The sequence below is a fragment of the Pleurodeles waltl genome, chromosome 3_1 (genome assembly GCF_031143425.1).
Source record: "Pleurodeles waltl isolate 20211129_DDA chromosome 3_1, aPleWal1.hap1.20221129, whole genome shotgun sequence".
Classification (NCBI taxonomy): Eukaryota; Metazoa; Chordata; class Amphibia; order Caudata; family Salamandridae; genus Pleurodeles; species Pleurodeles waltl.
This window is the reverse complement of record NC_090440.1, coordinates 1686265516-1686278545: the sequence shown is the minus strand read 5'-3', so window position 1 is coordinate 1686278545 and position 13030 is coordinate 1686265516. Positions and strand designations below refer to the sequence as shown.

Below are 13030 nucleotides of genomic sequence, written 5' to 3'. Positions count from 1 at the left end.
CATGATACCACCAGGAGATCACCAAGAGGAACACCTTGCTCTCTTTGGTGATCTTTGGAGAGTAGTGCTACAGTTCCAGGACAAAATCTGCTTGCCGTCTGATTTAGGGCATCTCAATGCTCACAGTAGAGGCACAGCATTCATCACCAAAGTTCCTAATTCATTTAAGAAATGGAACAAATCTATGGCTCAAGCGTAGACATGTCAGCCTTAAGGCAAACACTTGTTTTGTGCTTATAGGCAGAGGGTCCATTCCTCCTTCTAGGGATGAACTTCTGTTCTGCTTCTGAAGAGATTAAACTCCTGTAACTTAAGAAGTTTACTTCATCTAATGAGAGAGCTGCTTCTACATAGAGAAGCTAATCATGCCCAGAAGAGAGGCTGGTGTCTCCCGGGCATTCTGATTTTCACATCAGGGAACAGAAACTTAGCTCAACCAGTAGAAGAGGCCAAGAAAAGTACATTTTCCATGAAACTTGGAGAAAGAGGGCCTTAGTTCTCCATCCAGAGTTTATTAACATCCAACTCCTGGGGATAGCAATAACTGGGTTGGGACATGGGAAAAGGGCCATCCAAAGCAAGGGGCTGTGGATGTTCCAATGCACTGGGAAAATAACACTTCCTGTGTTCAATGTCAAATATTGACCTCTGCACACAATGACGTCCTGTTCCCAATGGAGAGAAACTTTCTGGGTCTGTAAGAGACGTATACCATGTGAACCACTGAGGAACTTCCTGTAGCAGCTGGGAAAATTCATACAGCATCAGGGCAAAAGCAATGCATGCCCAAGGTGGTGAGAGAATCCTTTGGTGCTGAATAGGGAAATAGGAAGATCCCGGGTGGAGAGGAAGAGAAGAACCCGCTGGGCTCTTGGACAAGAGATCAATCACCTTTAAGTATGCGGGAGACAGCATCTTTCCAAAACAATGAAAAAGAGAGCAAATTAATGTAAGGTTGAGGAAGAAGATCGCCCTCCTCTGTTAGGTAAGAGAGAAACCCTTTGTACTCGGGAGCTAGCGCCATTGTATGAAACAAGCAGTGGCAATGTCAATAAGTCTGTTTTGTCATAGTTTTTGTAAATCTTCATTTTTAGGAGCTGATAGAACCTAAACCATATAAAAACATTGGCTAAAAGCAAAAAAAAGTTCTATTCTCTAAAACCTCACATTGATGTAGTATTTCCTACACTGAAAGGAACTACAATGTGTGTGGATGCACTCTTCAGAAAGAACTAAATGCTGTCACTCTTAGTCAAGTTAGCCAATGACTATAGTGGAATGACCCACTGCCCTATGCTGCTGCAGAGGGTGGAAGATAAATGTGAATGACATAACAACAGACCAATGGATGAAGACAGCTGGCTGAATCCCCCTTAAAGTAAATGTATAAGTATATATATATATCAGAGAGATAGATAGATAGATAGATAGATAGATAGATAGATAGATAGATAGATAGATAGATAGATAGATAGATAGATAGATAGATAGATAGATAGATTAAAATCATCAGGTTTTGGTTAATGTCAGACCTAAAAAGTGACAGTGATTATCCATTTAACAATACCTCTTTTATATACTGCAGTACCTTTAGGTATTGTGTACCTAACTTTATTTTCTATGTCTTTATTTAAATTAAACCACTTCTACTATGTGCATTACTCTGGGTTAGTGTGGCTTACTTCATATCACATTATCACAGCTTAAAGTGTAGCCTCTACCACACTACCTCACTATCCAATACATAAAGCATGGCTCATTGTATACTCAGCCATCCTCCGTGAATGTATAGCTTTTATCATATCACATTACCCTAGGTCTATGTATATGCAGGACGTTAGGTTACTCTATAGCCTTTATTACACCATATTGCATTAGGCTTATGTGTAGTCTATACTATGCCTCACAACTCTAAGTTTATAAATTGCCTTAAATATACCCCAGTAGCCTAGGTTAGCATATAGCAGATACCACACCATACATATCTAGAATAATGATTAACAGCTGCTTCACCCCACTACCCTAGGTTAGTGTATAGCATCCACTAAAACAGGTCCATGGTTGACAATCCCCAGAGCGGCCTCTCGATCTCTATACTCAGACACACTGTGCACATTTTATGCCATCTCTATCAACAAACTGATCTTTTAATTCTATCCATGCCTAGTCTTCAATCTCCTTGAAACCTCTACTGCGCCTTGCAGGCACCCAGCACTCCCACCTCACCTCTCGTCCTCCGTTACCATCCCGCCCCCATGCATGTCCCATCAAGCCACTCCATTAGATGCCTTCTCCCTGCTCCCACATGCCTTCCTTCTCCTCACCACCACCTCCCAAATATTTACCTTCCCCTAATAGGCCTGGGATGGATTTTATACAATAGTCTAGCTTGCTAAGTCTTGTTTACATGACACAACCATACAAAACGGCAACCAGAGGAGAACAGCGAAGAGCTACCTGGGCTTTCTCTTACCTGCCTGGAAGAGCGGGAGGGTATCAGAAAGCCATGGTGCATCTTGTCTTATTACCTGTGGAGACATTTACAAGCACGCAAGAAAGCTCCGTGTCTTCATCAGGGAGCGAGTCGCATGACAGTGGCAGCTGGACCCCTTGCAGGTGATGCCAGCACTTGTCTCGTAGGACCTCACAGAAGCTGCGGCATGGGGGTAGGAGCAGCGGTGACACCGTTGGGAGGGAAGCATTGCACCACGGCACCAGCAGCAAGCAGAAAAAGGACTCCACGAAGCGGTGGCACCCCGAAGTAAGCAAGCCCCCCCATACATGCAAAGCAGCCCGGACCTCCTGCACACTGCTATGGTTCCAGAAGTTGGGCAACTGAAAGTTGCCAATGCCAAGTCTGTGGCAAAATGGAAAGTCGACTGGAACAGGTAAGCAGTGTGCTGCAGCAAGCGTCCCACTGGGGTAGAGGGATGGAGGTCCGGCACTTAAACTACTACTAGAAGCTGAGGCGGAAGCTTTAGTGCTCGTTAGTAAATCAAATTCAAGAGAGTCAGAGAGATTGGCAGAAAAATGTCCCAGTGAATTAGGGATATCACTATTAGAAAGATGTGGACTACTAGTTCTACTTAGCTGAGCAACGGCTATCCCAGAATGCATAGCATGGTCAATGCTTGGATCGGATTGGCTGCTGCAATTTTGAAGGCTGGGGTCACCAGTCCCACACAAGACTGATTGGTTCAAATTTATCACATAGTGGGATAGGCCGTTCTGGAAATCCCCTGCCACCTCCGACGTGCTCCCACCAGGCCTACTAGTAGCATGGTTACTCTTCAGGCTCTGTGAGTCCCATGAGGTCTCTGTGGGGGATACTTGGCCTCCAGCTCCCACACCTGCGGAAAAATCTGACTGGCCTGCCCTGGGAGTAATGGTGTGGATGTGCTCCTGCCTGCCTCTAGAGTCAGGGGTGTGGAGAGACACCGGTGACATGGGGGTAACACCTGGAAGCACTGGCAAAGAAGCAATACCTGGCTGGTGCTCACCATTGTCTGACGCATTGACGGTCCCATTTTGAGATGCCAAATTCCTGGCCTTATTCTGTGGTAAGGGGAACAACATCCTTTTGGGAAGTAGTAGGAGTGTGTCTGTCGCACTCAGGGGACTTGGCGTAAGACTTTTGCCATCATCTGTGAGGTTGACCATTTCACTCTGGCTACTCTCTTGCCTTGTAGTAATCGTGGCCACCTGCTTTGTCGCCTCGGTTCCTGTGAGGTGGATGTCACGCTCCTCAAGGACCTCTAAAGGACGAAGGCCTGGGTCAGGGGTTCCATCTGATTGCACTGTGGTGGCAGGCGCTGTTATGAGTATAGCAGCTGTGGGTCCCTCAGCACCTTCAATTTCTTTGTTTTTTTTACCATCCCATTTTTGCACCAGGTCACGTATCCCTTCTGCAACATTTAATATCTCGGCCCCAACACCAGCAAGGTTTGCCTTTTGTTTAGCAGTGTGGTGCTCTGGTTGCGCTACGGCTGAGAGCGTGGCCACGGCTGCAGCAGTGGTGTTCAATGCACCCATGCCTGATGCAGCGGTGTCCTCTGGTTTTGGGTCCACTGCTGGGTCTGCTTTTTTCAGTTGAAAGATGCCCCATACTTTCTCTTCAGACTGCTCCTTTGTGGTCGGTGGAGTTGGTGTGGTTCTGGCTAGTGGTTCCATGGGCTTGGTGGAAGGTGCCTCAGTGACTACAGGAACGGTCTTGGCCAACAGCTCCTGGGCTTTGGCAGACGGTGCTCTTGTGGATGCGGGCACGGTTCTGGCCAGCAGTTCCTGGAGTTTGGTGGAAGGTGCCCCTGTGGTCTTGGCCAGCATTTCCTGGGGTTTGGGGGACACAGTCCCCGCTGCAGTGGGCTCGGGCTGATCTGCAGTTGAAGGGTGGATTGGGTTACTGGTCACCGGTGGCAGAGTGGTCACGGCGTTCTCGGTATTGCCCCAAATCCATCCTAAAAACTGAGCATCGGCAAGGGAGAGACAGGTGACCAGCAGCATCAGGGAAGCGACCTCTCGGCGCACGGGAGCCATTGGTGGTCAGTGCAAGGGAGCCCTCGTGCCCACAAATGTCCCAAGGGCAGGGTGGCGTGTCCTCTGCTGCCCTTCACACCTGCAGGGAAAGCCGTGGAGGTGTGCCTGGTGCGCTGCTGAGCCCACGCTGCCTGCCAGCCCTGGCACACAGGGGAGGGGCAGCTGCTGGGCAGGAGGAGAGCGGGTGGGAGCAGCAGGGTTGCGAGACCCCGTCAGACCCCTTCCCAAGGTGAGCCCAAGAGATCCTGGGACCGGAGCTGTGCCTGGTGGAGCCTGCCTGGGTTTCTACACGAGCCAGCCTCTCGCTGCTAACTATTTATCTGCCGCCCTCAGACTCCATTAACTCTTTCCCGTCCGGGCTTCAAATTTCAAACTCCTTCTCGTTCAAGGAGTTGTGGTAGCAGGAGGGGTCCTGGGCGCATGAATGCACTTGACACCTGACACCAGGGCCCCCGGTCGCACACATTCATGCCCCAGCAGACTAGATACGCGGAACAGTGGGGTGCCTAGAAAAAGTTTAACCCGCTAACTTTTCACCGCACAGAAAGGTCGCCGTGAACCAGAAGTCTGTAAAGTTTAACTATTTCTGCCTCGAACTGGAACTCCGCATGTTCGAGGCGCATTGGAGGGGCGCCATAGAGTTCAGTACAGAAAAGGCAGTGCGAAGGAGCCAAATACAGTTCCAGTACTATCAGGGGTGGATTGAGGGTCATTGATGGCGTGCGCACAATTCCAAAGCTGACGAGCAGGATGGAGATGCGATGGACCCGCTGGGATAAGTCCCGACGGGGATGGGGTGTCCCTGAAAAGCAGTGGTTGACCTCACTGGAGTGCCAACAGTGGGCGAGATAACATAGGGAGCAGTGGGTGAGCTTATAGCGCCCAGAACACGTGAGTTGAGTTGATGCAGCACAATGAAGCCCACTTTGTGAGACAGGATGTGGGCGCTGTAGCGAGGATGAGTGGAGTCATGGTACTCAAGTGCCAAGCGTGAGTTGGATCGACGGATATGAGTGGAGTACTGCAAGACAGGCATGAAGTGCACTGGCAGGGATGGGTAGAGCTGTAGAACTGCAGGAGCTGTGAGGGGAAGACCAAGGTGATCTGGCAAGGGCGAGCATAGTCACAGCGCTATAGGGGCAAGACTGAGGTCTGTAGGCAGAGCTGAGTGAGGTCCCAGTAGACAAGGGGGATGTGAGACCTGCGGGTAATATTTCTGAATACCAGTGTTTTACACTGCGGAAGTGAGGCTTGTGAGAGGTGTACACAACAAAGTTAAACTTGAATTTATTTCTGCAGCTCCATATATACCCTGGGGGGTTTGTTTGCCAACACTGGTTACCCTGCATCGTTCTAATCCTTTCGAGATTCATTCCTGTGCTTGTTCCGTGAGATGCCTGAATGCTTGGGGATCACCCAGCCCCTTTGGTTGCACAGATCTTGCCACCCAAGCTGAGTCCCTTACCCTGCTCATAAGGGTGCCTTAGATAAAAGCCACCTGAGCATCAAGCCAGGAGCACTCACCATATAGATGGACCTTATCTGGGTTAAGGATTAGAAACTGACCTTATCAAGGGAACGGATGATGAGGCATCCAGAGATGCAAAGATTGTCCATGATGTGGAGACAAACCCCAGGGGACTCTCACAAAAGGCAGGAGCAGCCCTAAATCTAGGATTGCGGCCGGGGAGGGATGAGAAGGGTAGTAGGAGGAAGCGTGTCCGCGCTGGGTGAAGCAGTGCAGAGTTGTGGCTAAGCCAGGCGCTCCAGGACCAGTAAACTGAAGAGAGCCTCCCTGTGTTTGTGGGTAGAGTAAGGTGGTAACAAGGTACTGAAGACTGGTTAGGTTCATAGGTCAGAGTGTTCACCTGCATAAATGCATGGTTAGTCGTTTTCAGTACAAGTGAAGATTCACAAAGGGCTCTATCTACCTTCTTGAAAAGGACCCAGCCCCAGCAAAAAAAGACACGCACTTCAGGCATCCTCACAAAAGTCAATAAGCCACTGACATTATTGGGAGGGATGCTCCTTGGAAGAGACATCGGAAGAGAAAATAACGCCAAAAGAAAAACTAGAAAACTACAATAAAACGTCTACACAACAAGAGAATAACACGGTGGACTACAGAAGGGGTGAAACTATTACCCAACAGAAGAGAAGCAACCTGTGCACAACACAGAGATGACACATCTGCACATCAGAAGAGGTGGAACCTCTGCACAACAGAAGATATGAACAGAGATAAAAACTACAAGAGAGATGAAAACTACACATCACAAGGTATAACAACTGCACAACAGAAGAGCTGAAGACTTTGCATAGAAGAAAAGCTAGAGCCTCTGCACACCAGAAGCGATGACAACTCTGCACGGCAGAACAGACGAAAACTCTGTATATCAGAAGAGATAAAATCTTTGCACACCAGAAAAGATTAAACCTCTGCACCTTGGAAGAGAAGGAAATTACACATCAGAAGAGATGTAAACTCTACCCATCAGAATAGATGAAACCTGCATAAGTGAAGAAAAGAAAACCCAACACAAGAGAACACCAGGGGCAGCTCCTCCAAAGGGCGGAGAAGCATTGCCCCACCTGCCAGCAGCGGCAGCTGCAAACCTTTTCTCCAAAAACTATAATAAACTATGTTTATTATAGTTTTTGGGTAAATGGGGCGGGGCCACGGGGATGACAAGTAATGAGGGGGAGTGCTCAGCACTCCCCCTCACTGCGCTTGTATGTTTGGCCGGCCGTCTTGGGCCGGCCAAACACACATGCACAGAAGGGTCTCTCCAGCTCAGCAACACAGTTGAGAGAGAGCCTGCACTGGGTGCTCCCAGCCAATCCTGACACTGCTCTGAGCAGCGTCAGGATTGGCCGCAGGGCAGGCTGGGAGCCTATGCTGGAGCAAGACGGAAGAGCAGAGCAACGTTGTGTTGCGTTACGGGAGCAGAGGTAAGTTTTTTAAATAATTTTTTTAATGTTATGTTTCCCTGTCCCAGCGTCAGAGGAGATTAAATCTACACATCAGAGATTCTCAATGGCTCGCAAATCAACCTACCTCATTAATATTCATGAGGTAGGTTGCAATTTGCGGCCCATTGTGAATGGCTACAATCACAGGGATGGTGGCCTGCTGGGGTCAGCAGACCACCATGTCTGTGATAGCTTCTAAATAAGGCAATTTTTTTTTTTTTTTTTTTTTTTTTAACGCAGCCCGTTTTCCTTACAGGAAAACAGGCTGCATTTAAAAAAGAAAAAGGAAAAGTTTTCTTTTCATTTTTTTAAGAGTAGGCAGTGGTCCATAAGACCACTGCATGCTCTTAAATTTTTTTTTTGCATGCATTCACAAAGGAGAAGGTGTTCCTACTTGAAGTAGGTGGTAAAATGCTAATGTTTCGTAACTGCATTTCGGTCGCAAAACATTCCTACATTCTGCTGTGATTCAGTACTAGGAAAGGATGCCCTTGACACTCCCCTTACTAATACCGAATCGGTATGTAGTTGCAATTCAAAATTGCGATTTGGTAACAAGTTACTGAATCGCAAATTGGAATTCATACATACCAAAATGCATTTTTGCGGTCGCAAACGGCCCGATTGGGCCTGGCCCAAAATCTCTGCTCACAGAAGATATGAAAACTCTGCATTATACAAAATATGCAAACTCTATAATATAGAGGACGAAAATATCAGTAAGTAAAAATATATAGGCAGGTACATATGTACTATATTTCCACGCCTATGTAGCTAGATGAAATGTATATAGTCCAGGTTCCTCCTCACTATTTAGGCTATGGTATTTCGGTGTTTCCTACTCGATATTCAGAATTACAAACCAAATTCTGCAAACTGGAAGCGATGAAAATAGTGCACAGTAAAAGAGATGACATCTGTGAACACTGGACGAGATAAACCACCAGTACATTAAAAAAATGAAAAACATTTCACATCAAGTAAGGTGAAAACTCTGTTCATTCAAAAGAGCTGAAGTTACAATTCAGACGAGATGAAAATGCTGCATATCTGAAGAAATTGTAAATCTAAACATTTCAGAACAGACTGGAGTGCTGCACGATGAAAGGGAGGAACGGTCTGCACTTTGGGCAAGTTTAGGCTTCTTCTGATTCAGCTAAGGACACCGGAGTGCAAGTGAATTTCCCTCTGTAGAGGTTGCAAAGCAAGCAAAGGTGGTACCAGTAAAAATGGAAGTTCTGGCACCAGATAACTATAACGAACTAAATGTTCAGAATTCTGTGTTGCATCGGAGAGATGGAGGCTTGCAACACATCTTTAAAATAATATTTAAAAAATCCAAGTGGAATACACAATGAATCGGAAATTCTGACCCGGAAGAAGGGGGCAACGAGAGTTCAGACAACGCTGGCCTTCCACTGAACCTTAATAGCAACAGAGTGAATGTCAATATGTCATGCAAAGTGACCAGCCATGCCACCAGGATTTAACTGACTACATTGGCATGTGTTCCACGAGGGAAGCTCCGCTCAGCCTATAGGGCGATAGAGTGTGATCTCTAGGTGTGGAGCCCTCCTCTCGCCTCTTATCTAGAGGACTCTGACATTCCAGGGTCCAAAAACACTGAAATAATTCCTGGCTCTCGAGGTGGTGGTGTTTCTGGGCTAGAAGGGGATGCAAGTATTATTAATGGCGGGGTCTCCAGATCACAACGTTGAAATAATAATGGTCTCTAGAATAGTCTTATCTTTAGCAGGAAAGAGGTTATTGAACAGGCCTTGATGGAATGAGAACAATAGGCTTCTCTCTGGTCCTTCTACCCAAGAGTGTGTGCAACCTCACACATGCCCTCCTCTAATCGATGTCTCCTCTCCCTAACCCCAGAGGCTGTGAAGGCATTTAAAGAAGAATTATGCGGTTTTTTCCCGCATCATCATGTATCTCCTGAAGCCTTCTAAAATCCCGACAGGAGCTGCGTGTACAAGAAAAGGAAGTACCACATTCACGAAGGCGGAGGGATACTACTCTCTATTGTAGCCTTATCCTCGCGCCCAAATCAAAGTTTAGAGAAGATTCCTGAAACGGGGGTTGTTCAGACTGACGCCAGTCACTCTCCGAGGGCAGGCCCATGAAATCACGGCGTTGGTACCAAGCAGGTGTTGTCCAGTCCAGGCAGCTGTCTGCAAAGATTGGGCACCTGATTAAGGGAATTCTTTTTTGTGCTTGTGCCAGTCTCGGTGCTTCAACCAGTGCGAAAATGCAGGGCTTCAAAGTCAATGCAAAGACTTCACAGTCTGAGATAAGGGGCTGTGTGAAAATAGCAGGGCGGGCCGAGCCGCTGGCGCAGTTCCAGGGTGAAGTAACTTTGTTTTCAAAAGCTGAAAGGCGGCGATAATTAAATGCATAAGCCCTGTCTGCGGGGGGCGCGCCATGAGATACGGAAGAAAGCGTTTACAAAGAGCCATTTTATGAAAACCAATGCTCTGGGAGCCTCCTTATACGGAATAACCTAACATGCATCCGAGAATTGATCACATACCGGAAGAGCCACATTATAAGCCCCCAATATAGGACCTCCTTCTCTAAACCAACTAGCAAAATGGCTGCTACACTCAGGAAAGCTTATTAATTAGGGGTGTGAAAAGGTATTTTTCTGCCTAAAAAGTTTTTTACCGTTTCTATTTTTTTCCGTTCACAAACTGCATATTTTCCCATTTTACCTTTGTCTGACCTAAGCGTTTTTGGCATTCCAATATTATTTCCATTTAATACCGTGATTATATTGCTCTCTAGTCGAACCCAGCTAATATGATACTCACATGCTGAATTTTTCTGGGAAAGTATACTTTTCTTCAGGCATTTCTGTTCACAATTCAAAATGTTGGAAGGTTTTTATCTCTGCAAGTTCACCTTTTCCGGAGCTTTTCTAAGCCCCATGGCACTTCTCAGTGCGAGGGGACTACCGGCCTCACTCAAAGGTGTGTTGTAATAGCGGGAGGTTATTCTGCCTGCCTGAGTAATACCAATACCGTAATTTACAGAATTTCTCTTAGTGCAATAAAATGAATAATAATAAAAAATTAAATTCAGAATCCAGAGGTTTTTCTTTCTCAGTACAAATGTTATTAGGTATTACTTGACAACATTTGGACCGCAAAAAAACTTCTAAGTCTATGAGAAATTTGAGCAAAACGTCTAATGCCAGTTGGGCGCACTTGGCTCAACATTACAGGGCCATTATAATTAGTGCCTTCCATACAACGAAGCAGGAATTTCCTGGGTGGTGAATCCTAGTGGGTGGAGATGTTTTGTGGTCTGAAGAAGTGGGTATTCAGATCTGTTCTCAATTACACCATCTTCCTCCTCCCTCTCCATCCAAGCAGGCGCTACAGACTTCTACAAAGAGAGACCTCGCGTTCTACACCATTTTATGAAGACTTTGTGACAGCAACACCCAAATCACATTGCGTCTAGCACTGAAGCACAGGCAACATCCCGCGAGAAGCGCCAACACAGGAAACTTTTGTACACAGGCCCTTCTGCGTTTAGTAGTCTTGTGTCTTCCCAAAAGGCAGAATTTGTTATCTTCAAATGGGATGTGCTGGAAACATTTCAAAATGCTTCTAATACGCTGAAAAAAATACGTATTTTGCTTATCTAGTCCACTTTTTAGTCCGAATGACAACCAACAATTTGCAGTTTCTGGATCTGAAACAGCCCAGCTTCAGTTGTGGCACACTCCGGATTTATGCAGTGCAAGGCACTTTGACAAACATATTGCTATTTAGAGGGACATGAGCCCTATTATTAAGCACCTTTAATGCATATATAGCATTAAGTGTTAAAATCACTAGCACTTTATACTGAGTGTTACTGTGTGGCATAAGTGTAAATAACACCTTGCCTTAGCTACAACAAATGTAGAAAGTGAACATTGTGGACGAACATCCCTTTTAGGGAAACTACAGCAGTAACATTCCGACCATCCTAGACCTTAATAAAAACAACGTGTCTCCCAGGAACCATTCCAGGAAGAGGAGCTGTCCTGTAAAAGCAGCTAGTAAATCACTCTATTATGCGATACAACCGACTCCTCCACGCCTCCTCCTTCCCCACGCCACCCCCTCCTCATTGGAAATGCTCTTCCACAGCAATCCCAATCCAACAAGTACCCTGGTAAAACAAGGATTGGCTCTGTGTGGATGTCTGGCGTTGGCTGCTAAATGTTTGACTTTGTTAATGCTTGTTTTGTTGTGTCATGTTGATTGCTAAAACGTTATTGTTGCAGCAGCTGTTGGACACTCAATCTAAAAAAAAACATTTGTTAAATGAAAAATGAAAAAAAGGAAAAAAAGAAAAAAATCTTGCCATAATATTTCTGCAACTTAAAGGAACTACATTTTGTGCTGATGTGCTCCTTGTGTACAGAAAGAATGTCACCAATCAGAGTGGCATTAGCCAGTGGCGAAGCGGGCTGCCCCACTGCCCAATGATCAATGTGTAGTACAGAAGAAAAAAGTGAATAACACATTGGCAGACAAATGAATGAAGAGGACTGACTGTAAACCCCAACAAGTAAGTATATTACATTTATAATTTTGGTAGAATCAAAATGTCTTGTTTTAATACCAGAACTAAAAACAGAACTTTTCCTATGTCTTGAACACCACAGCGGTGCACTGGTGGGTGTGTGCAAGTGGCTGTGCTGAGCAGTTCGAGGCAAAACCTGATGAGGATATTGATTATATGAGACACAGGACGGTGGGATTAGATGCCACAAGTCACAGGGCAGAGGAAAGCCTATGCATCGGGCTCCAGGGCAAAGGAATATAATTGTGCACATGCGGCACAGCATCAAACTCACGACAAAGTAGCATGATTATGTCAGACACAGGGCAGCAGAATAATATTCGTTCAAACCCTGGGTAGAAAGAAACACACGCATCGGGACAGAGAAACGTGATTAAATCAGAAACAGGGCAGCTAAATGAGCTTCCACCATAAACTGGACAAAGGGAAATAAAATTATTCCAGGCACAGGGCAGAAAACATTTTCAGCTAATTAATTGGACATGTGGCAAAGGAAAATATACATGTCAGGGTCAGGACAAGGGAATATGTTTCCATTAGACACAGGGAAGAGTGACAATTACCCACCAATCCGGGACATAATAATTAAATTACTGACCACAGTTCCATCAGAGGGCAGAGGAACACCATCTGACTCGGAGCAGAACAGATACACAATTCCATATAATTCACAACAGAGTAACACAATTCCACTTTATTAAGAATTGAAGAACACTACTCACATTACCCAGAACAGAGGAACAAAATCCCACCTTACCCAGAAAAAAGGAGCACAATTCCGTGAGAAACACAAGAGATGATTAGGATGTGACTGGAGAGAGCAATATGACTCCTAGTAACCAGAACATGGGAATCTGACTTCAGAAACTTGAAAGAGGATTATGATTTGATGAGAAACAGGACTAAAAAAGAAGGGTAACTAACAGAATATCGA

General features: G+C 45.8%; 1 protein-coding gene across 7 annotated transcripts in view; it reads right to left on the bottom strand.

Moving 5' to 3' along the window:
* COL18A1 (collagen type XVIII alpha 1 chain) overlaps window positions 1-13030 on the bottom strand; it is a 366466-nt gene that overhangs the window by 169274 nt on the left and 184162 nt on the right. For 2 of the 7 annotated variants that reach the window (XM_069225458.1, XM_069225460.1), the window contains exon 1: window positions 3486-4673. The exons of 2 other annotated variants lie outside the window; for them this stretch is intronic. In XM_069225458.1, the coding sequence (XP_069081559.1) occupies window positions 3486-4533 (1048 nt within the window). In that variant the 5' untranslated portion in view covers window positions 4534-4673. 3 more of the 7 variants (XM_069225459.1, XM_069225461.1, XM_069225462.1) reach the window with 3 other exon arrangements.